This window comes from Odocoileus virginianus, chromosome 10 (genome assembly GCF_023699985.2).
Source record: "Odocoileus virginianus isolate 20LAN1187 ecotype Illinois chromosome 10, Ovbor_1.2, whole genome shotgun sequence".
Taxonomy (NCBI): domain Eukaryota; kingdom Metazoa; phylum Chordata; class Mammalia; order Artiodactyla; family Cervidae; genus Odocoileus; species Odocoileus virginianus.
Genome location: NC_069683.1, coordinates 69,121,820 through 69,137,185, shown reverse-complemented (window position 1 = coordinate 69,137,185; position 15,366 = coordinate 69,121,820). Strand labels below are relative to the sequence as shown.

At 37.0% G+C, this 15,366-nt stretch overlaps 1 protein-coding gene across 3 annotated transcripts in view; it reads right to left on the bottom strand.

Moving 5' to 3' along the window:
* The window catches only part of DYNC2H1 (dynein cytoplasmic 2 heavy chain 1), a 385,810-nt gene that overhangs the window by 258,969 nt on the left and 111,475 nt on the right, over positions 1 to 15,366 (bottom strand). For all 3 annotated transcript variants that reach the window (XM_070473685.1, XM_070473686.1, XM_020900373.2), the window contains exons 48-50: positions 14,143 to 14,273; positions 11,004 to 11,252; positions 10,430 to 10,538 (exon numbers count right to left, since the gene is read on the bottom strand). In XM_070473685.1, coding sequence (XP_070329786.1) covers positions 10,430 to 10,538; positions 11,004 to 11,252; positions 14,143 to 14,273 — 489 coding nt within the window. The remainder of the gene's footprint in view (positions 1 to 10,429; positions 10,539 to 11,003; positions 11,253 to 14,142; positions 14,274 to 15,366) is intronic.

Genomic DNA, 15,366 nt, shown 5'->3' with positions numbered 1-15,366 from the left:
GGGGCTATTAAGTACTTTCCCTGAAAGTATTTTTCACATAAATATTTTTGCCAAAAAATGTTAGAAAAATTAATAACCAAAATTTAACTTGATGATTTTTGCTGTTATATGTTGATAATAAACACCAATTTGTCTTACAATAAAAATAATTACTGGGTTAATGCTTATCTGAATGTTTGCTTTCACAAATTAAAACAAAAACCCTGAATATGTGGCCTACTACTTTACATCAGCCAAAAGGAACAAAGTCGCCATCTAGTGACAATTTAAGCAATATGCAGTAATAAGAACTTTTAAAATCAAATGAAATGAAAGTGAAAGTCAATCAGTCTTTGCAACCCCACTGACTGTCCATGGCATTATCCAGGCCAGAATACTGGAGTGGGTAGACATTCCCTTCTCCAGCGGATCTTCCCGACCCAGGAATCAAACCGGGTCTCCCACATTACAGGCGGATTCTTTACCAACTGAGTTATCAGGGAATCCCTAAAAAAAAAAAATTTTACAAAAAAGGCCTAGTACTTTCACTATACCACTACCTCTACTTTGACAAAAGTTGATGTACTACTTGGCTAAGTAGAGTCTTTCTCATTTGGGCACTAAAGTATAGACACCTTACTTTATAAATTAAATGTTTTCTTCAACCAAAGCTATTAAATTCTGAAAACAAAAGACTACTTCATGCAGAGCCTACCTAGCAGGATCCAAAACATGTATTATATAAAACCACAGTGGAACAAGAGCATCCTGTGAACTTGTCCTCAGTCCCTGGAGTGGAGCAACTCAGAGAGCTGAAACTAGATTTAACAAGGACTATTCTATACTTAAGAACCAAAACACTCAGTCCAAGTTCAAACAAGCTGTGCCATGCTTAGTTGCTCAGTCATATCTGACTGTGACCCCATGGACTGCAGCCCTCCAGGCTCCTCTGTCCACGGGGATTCCAGGCAACAATACTAGAATGGGTTGCCATGCCCTCCTCCAGGGGATCTTCCCAACCCCAGGGATCAAACCCAGGTCTTCCACATTGCAGGTGGATTATCTACTGACTAAGCTACCATGAAAGCCCCAAAACAAAGCTATCTCATACTAATTATATTAACAATGATTATACATTACAAACAGATTCTAATAACCTTCATAAATTCTGCAGAAAAGGAAGAAATATAAGAAACTGCAGGTATTCTCTGCAGGGACTCACCAGAAAGATCAGCTGGCTCCAGAGACAAGAGTATACCACAATTCAAGAAATACGAGATCTAATATATCTGAAATTTATCTGCTATTATACAGCCATATTTAAGGCCATACTATAATTATTAAATTATTCCACTAATGATGGACAGTGAGGTTCTAGCATATTTCTTATTTCTTACATATTTCTTTCCAGTTCTTTTATATCTACAAACTAAATTTCTACAATTTAATATAATGTCTATATCAAAGGGTATAGCACATTTTTAAAATAAGTATTGGTTGATAATTTTCCCAAAAGTCCCACCAAAAGTGTATATGAAGGCAAATCATTCAGTATATTTACCAATATCAATATTTAATCATCATATTTATATAATTCAACAACCTCTTGGTTTCATAAAAACAGGGTTTCTCAGTTCTTCTGCTCTGAACATGTTTAATGTTTAACCTTCTATCACTTTAGTAGAAGCTATGCCAAATATATTTTTTTTTAGTATCATCAATTTTTTTAATTTACAGTATTGTACTGGTTTTAGCCATATATTGACATGAATCAACTATGGGTGCACATGTCTTCCCCATCCTGAACCCGCCTCCCACCTCCCTCCCCACACCATCCCTAAGAGTCATCCCAGTGCACCAGCCCTGAGCGCCCTGTCTCATGCATCAAACCTGGACTGGCAATTTGTTTCACATATGATAATATACATATTTCAATGCCATTCTCCCAAATCATCCCACCCTCACCGTCTCCCATAGAGTCCAAAAGACTCTTCTATACATCTGTGTCTATTTTGCTGTCTCACATACAGGGTTATCATTACCATCTTTCTAAATTCCACATATATGAGTTATTATACTGTATTGGTGTTTTTCTTTCTGGCTTATTTCACTCTGTATAGTAGGCTCCAGTTTCATCCACCCCATTAGAACTGAATCAAATGTATTCTTTTTAATGGCTGAGTAATACTCCATTGTGTATATGTACCACAGCTTTCTTATCCATTCCTCTGTTGATGGACATCTAGGTTGCTTCCATGTTCTGGTTATTATAAACAGTGCTGTGATGAACACTGGGATACATGTGCCTTTTTCAATTCTGGTTTCCTTGGTGTGTATGCCCAGGAGTGGGATTGCTGGGTCATATGGCAGTTCTATTTCCAGCTTTTTAAGAAACCTCCACACTGTTCTCCATAGTGGCTGTACTAGTTTGCATTCCCACCAACAGTGTAAGAGGGTTCCCTTTTCTCCACACCCTCTCCAGCATTTATTGCTTGTAGACTTTTGGATAGCAGCCATTTTGACTGGCATAAAATGGTACCTCATTGTGGTTCTGATTTGCATTTCTCTGATAATGAGTGATGTTGAGCATCTTTTCATGTGTTTGTTAGCCATCTATATGTCTTCTTTGGAGAAATGTCTGTTTAGTTTTTTGGCCCATTGTTTGATTGGGTCATTTATTTTTCTGGAATTGAGCTGCAAGAGTTGTTTGTATATTTTTTAGATTAATTCTTTGTCAGTTGTTTCATTTGCTATTATTTTCTCCCATTCTGAAGGTTGTCTTTTCACCGTGTTTATAGTTTCCTTTGTTGTGCAAAAGCTTTTAAGTTTCATTAGGTCCCATTTGTTTATTTTTGCTTTTATTTCCAATATTCTGTGAGGTGGGTCATAGAGGATCCTGCTGTGATCTATGTCGGAGAGTGTTTTGCCTATGTTCTCCTCTAGGAGTTTTATAGTTTCTGGGCTTACATTTAGATCTTTAATCCATTTTGAGTTTATTTTTGTGTATGGTGTTAGAAAGTGTTCTAGTTTCATTCTTTTACAGGTGGTTGACCAGTTTTTCCAGCACCACTTGTTAAAGACATTGTCTTTTCTCCATTGTATATTCTTGCCTCCTTTGTCAAAGATAAGGTATCCATTGGTGCGTGGATTTATCTCTGGGCTTTCTATTTTGTTTCACTGATCTATGTTTCTGTCTTTGTGCCAGTACCATAATGTCTTAATGAATGTGGCTTTGTAGTAGAGCCTGAAGGCAGGCAGGTTGATTCCTCCAATTCCATTCTTCTTTCTCAAGATTGCTTTGGCTATTCAAGGTTTTTTGTATTTCCATATAAATTGTGAAATTATTTGTTCTAGCTCTGTGAAAAATACTGTTGGTAGTTTGATAGGCATTGCATTGAATCTATGGATTGCTTTGGGTAGTATACTCCTTTTCACAATATTGATTCTTCCAATCAATGAACATGGTATATTTCTCCATCTATTTGTGTCCTCTTTGATTTCTTTGACCAGTGCTTTATAGTTTTCTATATATAGCTCTTTTGTTTCTTTAGGTAGATACATTCCTAAGTATTTTATTCTTTTCGTTGCAATGGTGAATGGAATTGCGTCCTTAATTTCTCTATTTTCTCATTGTTAGTGTATAGGAATGCAAGGGATTTCTGTGTGTTGATTTTATATCCTGCAACTTTACTATATTCATTGATTAGCTCTAGTAATTTTCTGGTAGAGTCTTTAGGGTTTTCCATGTAGAGGATCACGTCATCTTCAAACAGTGAGAGATTTACTTCTTCTTTTCCAATTTGGATTCCTTTTCTTTCTTTCTGCTCTGATTGCTGTGGCCAACACTTCCAAAACTATGTTGAATAGGAGTGGTGAGAGTGGGCACCCTTGTCTTGTTCCTGATTTCAGGGGAAATGCTTTCAATTTTTCACCATTGAGGGTGATGCTTGCTGTGGGTTTGTCATATATAGCTTTTATTATGTTGAGGTATGTTCCTTCTATTCCTGCTTTCTGGAGAGTTTTAATCATAAATGGATGTTGAATTTTGTCAAAGGCTTTTTCTGCATCTATTGAAATAAGCATATGGTTTTTATCTTTCAATTTGTTAATGTGGTGTATTACATTGATTGATTTGCAGATATTGAAGAAGCCTTGCATCCCTGGGATAAAGCCCACTTGGTCATGATGCATGATCTTTTTAATATGCTGTTGGATTCTGTTTGCTAGAATTTTGTTAAGGATTTTTGCACCTATGTTCATCAGTGATGCTGGCCTATAGTCTTGTTTTTTTGTGGCATCTTTGTCAGGTTTTGGTATTACGGTCATGGTGGCCTCACAGACTGAGTTTGGAAGTTTACCTTCCTCTGCAATTTTCTGGAAGAGTTTGAGTAGGATAGGTGTTAGCTCTTCTCTAAATTTTTGGTAGAATTCAGCTGTGAAGCCGTCTGGTCCTGGGCTTTTGTTTGCTGGAAGATTTCTGATTACACTTTCAATTTTTGTGCTTGTGATGGGTCTGCTAAGATTTTCTATTTCTTCCTGGTTCATTTTCGGAAAGTTGTACTTTCCTAAGAATTTGTCCATTTCTTCCAAGTTTTCCATTTTATTGGCATATAGTTGCTGATAGTAGTCTCTTATGATCCTTTGTATTTCTGTGTTGTCTGTTGTGATCTCTCCATTTTCATTTCTAATTTTATTGATTTGACTTTTCTCCCTTTGTTTCTTGATGGTCTGGCTAATGCTTTGTCAATTTTACTTATCTTCACAAAGAACCAGCTTTTTTTTTTTTTTCATTTTTTTTTATTAGTTGGAGGCTAATTACTTTACATCATTGCAGTGGTTTCTGTCATACATTGAAATGAATTAGTCATGGATTTACATGTATTCCCCATCCCAGTCCCCCCTCCCACCTCCCTCTCCACCCGCTCCCTCTGGGTCTTCCCAGTGCACCAGGCCCGAGCACTTGTCTCATGCACCCAACCTGGGCTGGTGATCTGTTTCACCCTAGATAATATACATGTTTTGATGCTGTTCTCTTGAAACATCCCACCCTCGCCTTCTCCCAGAGTCCACAAGTCTGTTCTATACATCTGAGTCTCTTTTTCTGTTTTGCATATAGGGTTATTGTTACCATCTTTCTAAATTCCATATATATGTGTTAGTACACTGTAATGGTCTTTATCTTTCTGACTTACTTTGCTCTGTATAATGGGCTCCAGTTTCATCCATCTCATCAGAACTGATTCAAATGAATTCTTTTTAATGGCTGAGTAATATTCCATGGTGTATATGTACCACAGCTTCCTCATCCATTCCTCTGCTGATGGGCATCTAGGTTGCTTCCATGTCCTGGCTATTATAAACAGTGCTGCGATGAACATTGGGGTGCACGTGTCTCTTTCAGATCTGGTTTCCTCGGTGTGTATGCCCAGAAGTGGGATTGCTGGGTCATATGGCAGTTCTATTTCCAGTTTTTTAAGAAATCTCCACACTGTTCTTCATAGTGGCTGTACTAATTTGCATTCCCACCAACAGTGTAAGAGGGTTCCCTTTTCTCCACACCCTCTCCAGCATTTATTGCTTGTAGACTTTTGGATAGCAGCCATCCTGACTGGCGTGTAATGGTACCTCATTGTGGTTTTGATTTGCATTTCTCTGATAATGAGTGATGTTGAGCATCTTTTCATGTGTTTGTTAGCCATCTGTATGTCTTCCTTGCAGAAATGTCTGTTTAGTTCTTTGGCCCATTTTTTGATTGGGTCATTTATTTTTCTGGAGTTGAGCTGCAGGAGTTGCTTGTATATTTTTGAGATTAATCCTTCGTCTGTTGCTTCGTTTGCTATTATTTTCTCCCAATCTGAGGGCTGTCTTTTCACCTTGCTTATAGTTTCCTTTGTTGTGCAAAAGCTTTTAAGTTTCATTAGGTCCCATTTGTTTATTTTTGCTTTTATTTCTAAAATTCTGGGATGTGGGTCATAGAGGATCCTGCTGTGATTTATGTCGGAGAGTGTTTTGCCTATGTTCTCCTCTAGGAGTTTTATAGTTTCTGGTCTTACGTTTAAATCTTTAATCTATTTTGAGTTTATTTTTGGGTATGGTGTTAGAAAGTGTTCTAGTTTCATTCTTTTACAGGTGGTTGACCAGTTTTCCCAGCACCACTTGTTAAAGAGGCTGTCTTTTTTCCATTGTATATCCTTGCCTCCTTTGTCGAAGATAAGGTGACCATAGGTTCGTGGATTTATCTCTGGGCTTTCTATTCTGTTCCATTGATCTATATTTCTGTCTTTGTGCCAGTACCATACTGTCTTGATGACAAGTTCTTAGAGAAGTATAACTTTCCAAAACTGAACCAGGAAGAAATAGAAGATCTTAACAAACCCATCACAAGCACAAAAATTGAAACTGTAATCAGAAATCTTCCAGCAAACAAAAGCCCAGGACCAGATGGCTTCACAGCTGAATTCTACCAAAAATTTAGAGAAGAGCTAACACCTATCTTACTCAAACTCTTCCAGAAAATTGCAGAAGAAGGTAAACTTCCAAACTCATTTTATGAGGCCACCATCACCCTAATTCCAAAACCAGACAAAGATGCCACAAAAAAAGAAAACTACAGGCCAATATCACTGATGAACATAGGTGCAAAAATCCTTAACAAAATTCTAGCAAACAGAATCCAACAACATATTAAAAAAATCATACATCATGACCAAGTGGGCTTTATCCCAGGAATGCAAGGATTCTTTAATATCCGCAAATCAATCAATGTAATACACCACATTAACAAATTGAAAGATAAAAACCATATGATTATTTCAATAGATGCAGAAAAAGCCTTTGACAAAATTCAACATCCATTTATGATTAAAACTCTCCAGAAAGCAGGAATAGAAGGAACATACCTCAACATAATAAAAGCTATATATGACAAACCCACAGCAAGCATCACCCTCAATGGTGAAAAATTGAAAGCATTTCCCCTGAAATCAGGAACAAGACAAGGGTGCCCACTCTCACCACTCCTATTCAACATAGTTTTGGAAGTGTTGGCCACAGCAATCAGGGCAGAAAAAGAAGTAAAAGGAATCCAGATAGGAAAGAAGAAGTGAAACTCTCTCTGTTTGCAGATGACATGATCCTCTACATAGAAAACCCTAAAGACTCTACCAGAAAATTACTAGAGCTAATCAATGAATATAGTAAAGTTGCAGGATATAAAATTAACACACAGAAATTTCTTGCATTCCTATACACTAACAATGAGAAAACAGAAAGAGAAATTAAGGAAACGATACCATTCACCATTGCAACAAAAAGAATAAAATACTTAGGAGTATATCTACCTAAAGAAACAAAAGACCTATACATAGAAAACTATAAAACACTGATGAAAGAAATCAAAGAGGACACAAACAGATGGAGAAATATACCGTGTTCATGGATTGGAAGAATCAATATTGTCAAAATGGCTATACTACCCAAAGCAATCTATAGATTCAATGCAATCCCTATCAAACTACCAACGGTATTTTTCACAGAACTAGAACAAATAATTTCACAATTTGTATGGAAATACAAAAAACCTCGAATAGCCAAAGTAATCCTGAGAAAGAAGAATGGAACTGGAGGAATCAATCTGCCTGACTTCAGACTATACTACAAAGAGCCAGCTTTTGGCTGTTGATTTTTGCTATGGTCTCTTTTGTTTCTTTTGCATTTATTTCCGCCCTAATTTTTAAGATTTCTTTCCTTCTACTAACCCTGGGGTTCTTCATTTCTTCCTTTTCCAGTTGCTTTAGGTATAGAGTTAGGTTATTTATTTGACTTTTTCTTGTTTCTTGAGGTATGCCTGTATTGCTATGAACCTTCCCCTTAGCACTGCTTTTACAGTGTCCCACAGGTTTTGGGTTATTGTGTTTTCATTAATTATTATTTTCATTTTTATTACTATTTCATTATTTTCATTCATTTCTATGCATATTTTGATTTTTTTTTCTTCTGTGATTTGTTGGTTATTCAGCAGCATGTTGTTCAGTCTCCATATGTCAGAATTTTTAATAGTTTTTCTCCTATAATTGAGATCTAATCTTACTGCATTGAGGTCAGAAAAGATGCTTGGATTGATTTCAATTTTTTTGAATTTACCAAGGCTAGATTTATGGCCCAGGATGTGATCTATTCTGGAGAAGGTTCCGTGTGTGCTTGAGAAAAAGGTGAAATTCATTGTTTTGGGGTAAATAGATATCAATTAGCTCTGACTGGTCTATTGTATCATTTAAAGTTTGTGTTTCCTTGCTAATTTTCTGTTTAGTTGATCTATCCACAGGTGTGAGTGGAGTATTAAAATCTCCCACTATTATTGTGTTATTGTTAATTTCCCCTTTCATACTTGTTAGCATTTGCCTTACATATATTTATAATTGTTATATCTTCTCCTTGGATTGATCCTTTGATGATCATGTAGTGTCCATCTTTGTCTCTTTTCACAGCCTTTGTTTTAAAGTCTATTTTATCTGATGTGAGTATTGCTACTCCTGCTTTCTTTTGGTCTCTGTTTGCATGGAATATCTTTTTCCAGCCCTTCACTTTCAGTCTGTATGTGTCCCTTGTTTTGAGGTGGGTCTCTTGTAGACAACATATATAGGGGTCTTGTTTTTGTATCCATTCAGCCAGTCTTTGTCTTTTGGTTGGGGCATTCAGCCCACTTACATTTAAAGTAATTATTGATAAGTATGATCCCGTTGCCATTTACTTTGTTGTTTTGGGTTCGAGTTTATACACCCTTCCTGTGTTTCCTGTCTAGAGAAGGTCCTTTAGCATTTGTTGAAGAGCTGGTTTGGTGGTGCTGAATTCTCTCAGCTTTTGCTTGTCTGTAAAGCTTTTGATATCTCCTTCATATTTGAATGAGATCCTTGCTGGGTACAGTAATCTGAGTTGTAGGTTATTTTCTTTCATCACTTTAAGTATGTCCTGCCATTCCCTCCTGGCCTGAAGAGTTTCTATTGAAAGATCAGCTGTTGTCCTTATGGGATCCCCTTGTGTGTTATTTGTTGTTTTTCCCTTGCTGCTTTCAATATTTGTTCTTCGTGTTTGATCTTTGTTAACTTTATTAATAAGTGTCTTGGGGTGTTTCGCCTTGGGTTTATCATGTTTGGGACTCTCTGGGTTTCATGGACTTGGGTGATTATTTCCTTCCCCATTTTAGGGAAGTTTTCAACTGTTATCTCTCAAGTATTTTCTCATGGCCTTTCTGTCGTCTTCTTCTGGGACTCTTTTTATTTGAATGTTGGGGCGTTCAACACTGTCCCAGAGGTCTCTAAGGTTGTCCTCATTTCTTTTAATTCATTTTTCTTTTTTCCTCTCTGCTTCATTTATTTCTACCATTCTATCTTCTACCTCACTCATCCTATCTTCTGCCTCCGTTATTCTACTGCTGGTTCCCTCCAGAGTGTTTTTGATCTCATGTATTGCATTATTCATTATATATTGACTCTTTTTTATTTCTTCTAGGCCTTTGTTAAACCTTTCTTGCATCTTCTCGATCCTTGTCTCCAGGCTATTTATCTGTAACTCCAATTTGCTTTCAAGACTTTGGATTATTTTCACTATCACTACTCGAAATTCTTTATCAGGTAGATTCCCTATCTCTTCCTCTTTGGTTTGGTTTGGTGGGCATTTATCCTGTTCCTTACCTACTGAGTATTTCTCTGCCTTTTCATTTGTTTAGACTGCTGTGTTTGGGGTGGCCTTTCCGTATTCTGGCAGTTTGTGGTTCCTCTTTATAGTGGAGGTTCCTTGCTGTGGGTGCGGTTGGATGGGTGGCTTGTCAAGGTTTCCTGGTTAGGGAAGCTTGTGTCGGTGTTCTGGTGAGTGGAGCTGGATTTCTTCTCTAGAGTGCAACGAAGTGTCCAGTAATGAGTTTTGAGATGTCAGTGGGTTTGGTGTGACTTTGGTCAGCCTGTATATTGAAGCTCAGGGCTATGTTCCTGTGTTTCTGGAGATTTTGCATGGTATGTCTTGCTCTGGAGTTTGTTGGCCCTTGGGTGGTGCTAGGATTCAGTGTAGGTATGGAGGCGTCTGCTGATCTCCTATCAATTAATGTTCCCTGGAGTCAGAAGTTCTCTGGTATTCTCAGGATTTGAACTTAAGCCTCCTGCCTCTGCTTTTCAGTCTTATTATTACAGTAGCCTCAAAACTTCTCCATCCATACAGCACTGATGATAAAACATCTAGGTTAAAGATGAAAAGTCTCCACAGTGAGGGAGACCCGGAGAGGCACACAGAGTTACATGGAGAAGAGAAGAGGGAGGAGGGAGACAGAGGTGGCCAGGAGAAGAGGGGGGATCAAAAGGGGAGACAACAAGCTAGCCAGTAATCACTGCCCTATAAGTTAATTTCACTTGAATATTATTTATATTAATTATTTTTCTTTAAATAAAACCCATTCACTTGCCTGAAGACAAAAGGCTATTGATCATCTCCAGAAATGTAGGATGTACAAACTGGTAATCCTCAAGAAGTAACACCACCTGCTGTGCCTCAACACCGGCGAGATGGAGCACCTGCACAATCAGAAAGCACATTCTGGAACCCATTAAAAGTTTTTTGGCAAATATTGGTAAAAATTTTCATTCTGTAGGTAAACGAAGTTATTTTTATTGACTGATACTTTATTGAGGAATCAAAATATAGTTTGGAAAGTAAATTCAGTTCATAAATAAACACTAATGGGAGAACATTTAATTGTTTTATAGCTTGAGCATTAAAAGCTAGAGGATTATTTTTAAATACACCCACATATGTCTTAAATTCTACTTTTTGTTTAGCTTACCAAGCCATATAACATCGCATAATCGGAGGTACTGAGAGCTAAAAACATAATTTTGCAAAATCATGAAGAAAATAATCATAAAAATAAAATAAAGACTATATTGTATATCAGAGATTTAAGGGCCATTCAAGCCTTTTAGAATAATAAATAATTAGGATTTAAAACCAAATAAAGTAAAAGACTGAGAGGTACTTACATGTTTGAGATCATTCTTGAAATGCTTCAGTTCATATCCCCTGGAAATCTTTGGTGAAAAGAGCACTGCTCCATGCATGTGACTGACTAAAGAAGTGATGGTCCTACGACCCACACCACTGCGTCCTGCTAGCAGAAGTGAACCTCCAGGAAAACTCAGCACTCTGTCAATTCTAGACATATATTCCAGGACTTCTTGGAAAAGCAAAATATCTAAATTCTGGTTATCTCGTCCATAGTGAATAAGACCCTTTTAAAAAAACCACAAACAATATTACATAATTAATATAAGTCCCAATTATATAACAAATTGTTAATTGTCTAGATTAAGATATTATATTTTTGGTGCACTCAACAAAAGAGGTTAAGTAAATATGTGTTGTCTCACATTCTCTTATCTATCCAGTAATCCAGCTACATGGCACTTTCTAAGGAAAAAACTTACATGATGTCAAACAAGTGCAGGAACAGTTTACTTTTGAATATCTTTAATATAACTAGTAAAAGGCAGTGTAAGATAAGCAGGTTGTATGAAGACTTCAAACTCTCCAATTTGTTACCAAGGGAACATTTCATGCAAAGATGGGCACAATAAAGGACAGAAACAGTATGGATCTAAGAGAAACAGAAGATATTAAAAAGAGGTGGCAAGAATACAGAGAAGAAACTATACAAAACAGATCTTCATGACTCAGATAAACATGATGGTGTGATCACTCACCTAGAGCCAGACATCCTGGAATGTGAAGTCAACTGGGCCTTAGGAAGCATCACTACGAACAAAGCTAGTGGAGGTGATAGAATTCCAGTTGAGCTATTTCAAATCCTAAAATAAGATGCTGCGAAAGTGTTGCACTCAATATGCCAGCAAATTTGGAAAACTCAGCAGTGGCCACAGGACTGGAAAAGGTCAGTTTTCATTCGAATCCCAAAGAAAGGCAATGCCAAAGATTGTTCAACTACCGCACAATGGCACTCATCACACATGCTATTAAAGTAATGCTCAAAATTCTCCAAGCCAGGCTTCAACAGTACATGAACTGAGAACTTAAATATGTTCAAGCTGAATTTAGAAAATGCAGAGGAACCACTGATCAAACTGCCAACATCCACTGGATCACAGAAAAAGCAAGGGAGTTCCAGAAAAACAACTACTTCTGCTTCATTGACTACACTAAAGCCTTTGACTGTGTGGATCACAACAAACCAGAAATTTCTTCAAGAGGTGGGAATACCAGATCTCTTCACCTGCCTCCTAAGAAACCTGTATGCAGGTCAAGAAGCAACAGTTAGAACTGGACATGGAACAACAGACTGGTTCCAATTAGGAAAAGAGTACATCAAGGCTGTATATTGTCACCCTGCTTATTAAACTTGTATGCAAAGTATATCATGTGAAATGTGGAGCTGGATGAAGCAAAAGCTGGAATCAAGATTGCTGTGAGAAATATCAATAACCTCAGATATGAAGATGACACCACCCTAATGGCAGAAAGCAAAGAGGAAGAGACTCTTGATGAAGGTAAAAGAGAAGAGTGAAAAAGCTGGCTTAAAATTCAACCTTTGAAAAGCTAAGATCATGGCATCTGGTCCCATCACTTCATTGCAAATAGATGGGGAAACAGTGAGAGACTATTTTCCTGGGCTCCAGACTCACTACAGATGATGACTGTAGCCATGAAATTAAAAGACACTTGCTCCTTGAAAGAAAAGCTATGACAAACCTAGCAGCATATCAAAAAGCAAAGACATTACTTTGTCAACAAAGGTCCATATAGTCAAAGCTATGGTTTTTCCAGTAGTCATGTACAAATGAGAGATTTGGGCAATAAAGAAAGTTGAGCACAAGGAACTGATGCTTTTGAACTGTGGTGTTGGAGAAGACTCTTGAGAGTCCCTTGGACTGCAAGGAGATCCAACCAGTCCATCCTAAAGGAAATCAGTCCTGAATATTCACTGCAAGGACTGATGCTGAAGCTGAAACTCCAATACTTTCATCACCTGATGTGAAGAGCTGACTTATTAGAAAAGACCCTGATGCTGGGAAAGATCAAAGGCCAGAGGAAAATGGGACAACAGAGGATGAGATGGTTGGATGGCATCACCAACTCAATAGACACGAGTTTGAGTAAGCCCCAGGAGATGGTGAAGCGCAGCCTGGCGTGCTGCAGTCCATAGGGATGCAAAGAGTCGGACACGACTGAGCAACTAAACAGCATAACAACAACACATGAAGTCAGTGTGCACAGAGTATAAAACAATTTCCAAACTCTCAAAATGCAGTGCCAAAATGAAAATATTTTGTGAACCCTCGTTTTTATGTACTGCTCAGATACAAATCAAAAGCCCATAAAGAGGCAGTATGCCCTGCCAGGAGCCATTGATAGAGGGAAGGTAGAGAGAGAGGACAGCTTTCACATATTTAACAACATCTGCATATTCCAAAACGTTGCAATATCCATTCCAGTCAAATAAATCAGTTTACCAGACCATGAAAAACTTTTCTTGGTATAAAATCCATACTAACTTCCATACAAATATTAATCTTTGAAGCAATCATATGCAATATGGTTGCTTCTTATTACAATTAATATTAAAAAAAAAAAAAAAAAACATGCTGCAGGACAGTGCTGTTAAAAGTTTCACTGAAACAGCAGCATCCGTGTCATTTGGGAGCCCATCAAAAATTTGGATTCTTTTCTGATTTTTTTAAGTTCAGATTAGCACCTATTGAATCAGACTTCTCATAATGGGACCCAATCATCTATATTTTCCTGTTCTCAAAGTGATTCTAATGCTCACTAAAGGCTAAGACCACTGCTCTAGGATGAGCAGTTAATATTACATTAACTGTTAATATTATATTAACAGTGGTATTTCCCAATTAATATTAAGTCTTCTAATAGTTCCAACCTCAGATACCTTTTCCCAGCATGACTCTCAGCAATTTTAGACTTATCTGTGTAAGTACATGTGCTTCTAGTTAGATCTGACACACTGGGCTAACTTCTGTAAAACACACCAGTTTCTTCTATTCTATTATCTTTCACTTCCTGCCCTCAGAAAGCCTGCAACAAATATTTTGAAAATGGCTTTAATCATAATCAAATCCCAATTCAAATTCATGATTCATATCATACCTTTTTAATAACATCCTTAAGATCTGAAGAATTTAGTTTTCCAAGTGGTTTTCCATGGGGAGGCAAAGGTTGTCCTGGGACTGACCTTGTTCCTGAATTATGTCGGGCTCCCCATGTAACATAGAAATTATCTGCAGAAATGAAAGGTATTTTTTCCTCATATGTGTTATTTCTAATGGGAGTATCAGTAAATATATTTCACACTAAACCATTTTTATTAGTCCAAATAAGAACATCCACAAAAAGGCAAAGATTAATTACTTCGAAATGGCAAATAAAACAATCTCAAAATTATTGTTGAAAAAGAATACAGGTTTATAAATAATATTAAGATCCCTATCTTTTAAAATAAAAGAAAAATTAATCAAATTGTAATTAGAAAATAGAAACACCACAACTGTCCTTAAATTTGTCTATCGCAGTGTTCCTGTTACCATACAAGGAAAATCTGTTCCCCATTCTATTGAAACTTTCCCCTCCCAATTCCTCTGGGAGACTGTTCCATCAGTCTTCTTGTCATATAGTGTGCTCAGCAACAGCCCTCCCTTCCCTAGACACGTTCTCCTTTCTTTCTACATCACATTTCTCACATTTTCTGCTTAGCAAAAGCACTATCTAAAATCTTACTTGGGAACAACAGTACTGCCATTAACTGCCAAATCCAAATCTTCTTTATAGTCATTACCCTAACAAGACTTGTGTGCATCTCCTTAACGGAGCTTTTTCCCTTGAATCTATACTGGGCTCATCAAGTCACTACTACTATTTCTTTTCAGCTGTCCACTTATCACTCATATTTTTTATTTTCATTGAGATCCAAAGTCAGACTGTTATGCTTTAATTCTATAATAAACACTCCCTTGGAATTATTTAATCTTATTCTGTATATTAAATTATCAGCTATCTAAATGTATACCAAAATCTGATTCATGATCTATAGGCAGGTCTCCCAGCTCTAGTCTAGGCCCATATTTCCAATTGCTTAACAGACATATAACTCGTGCATTCATTCATCAAACACATACCTATCACAGACCTGTATTTAAACACTGTACTTTGTTAGAAATGAGTAATGAATAAAACAAACCTAATTTCTCCCCTCATTGAAAGGATAAACTTTATGTAGACTCCCAAAAGACACTTGAAAAACATTCAAACACATGTAAAAAACAATTCATTATCTTCATATCTCATCATTTCTCAACTATAAGAGCATGCTCCTAA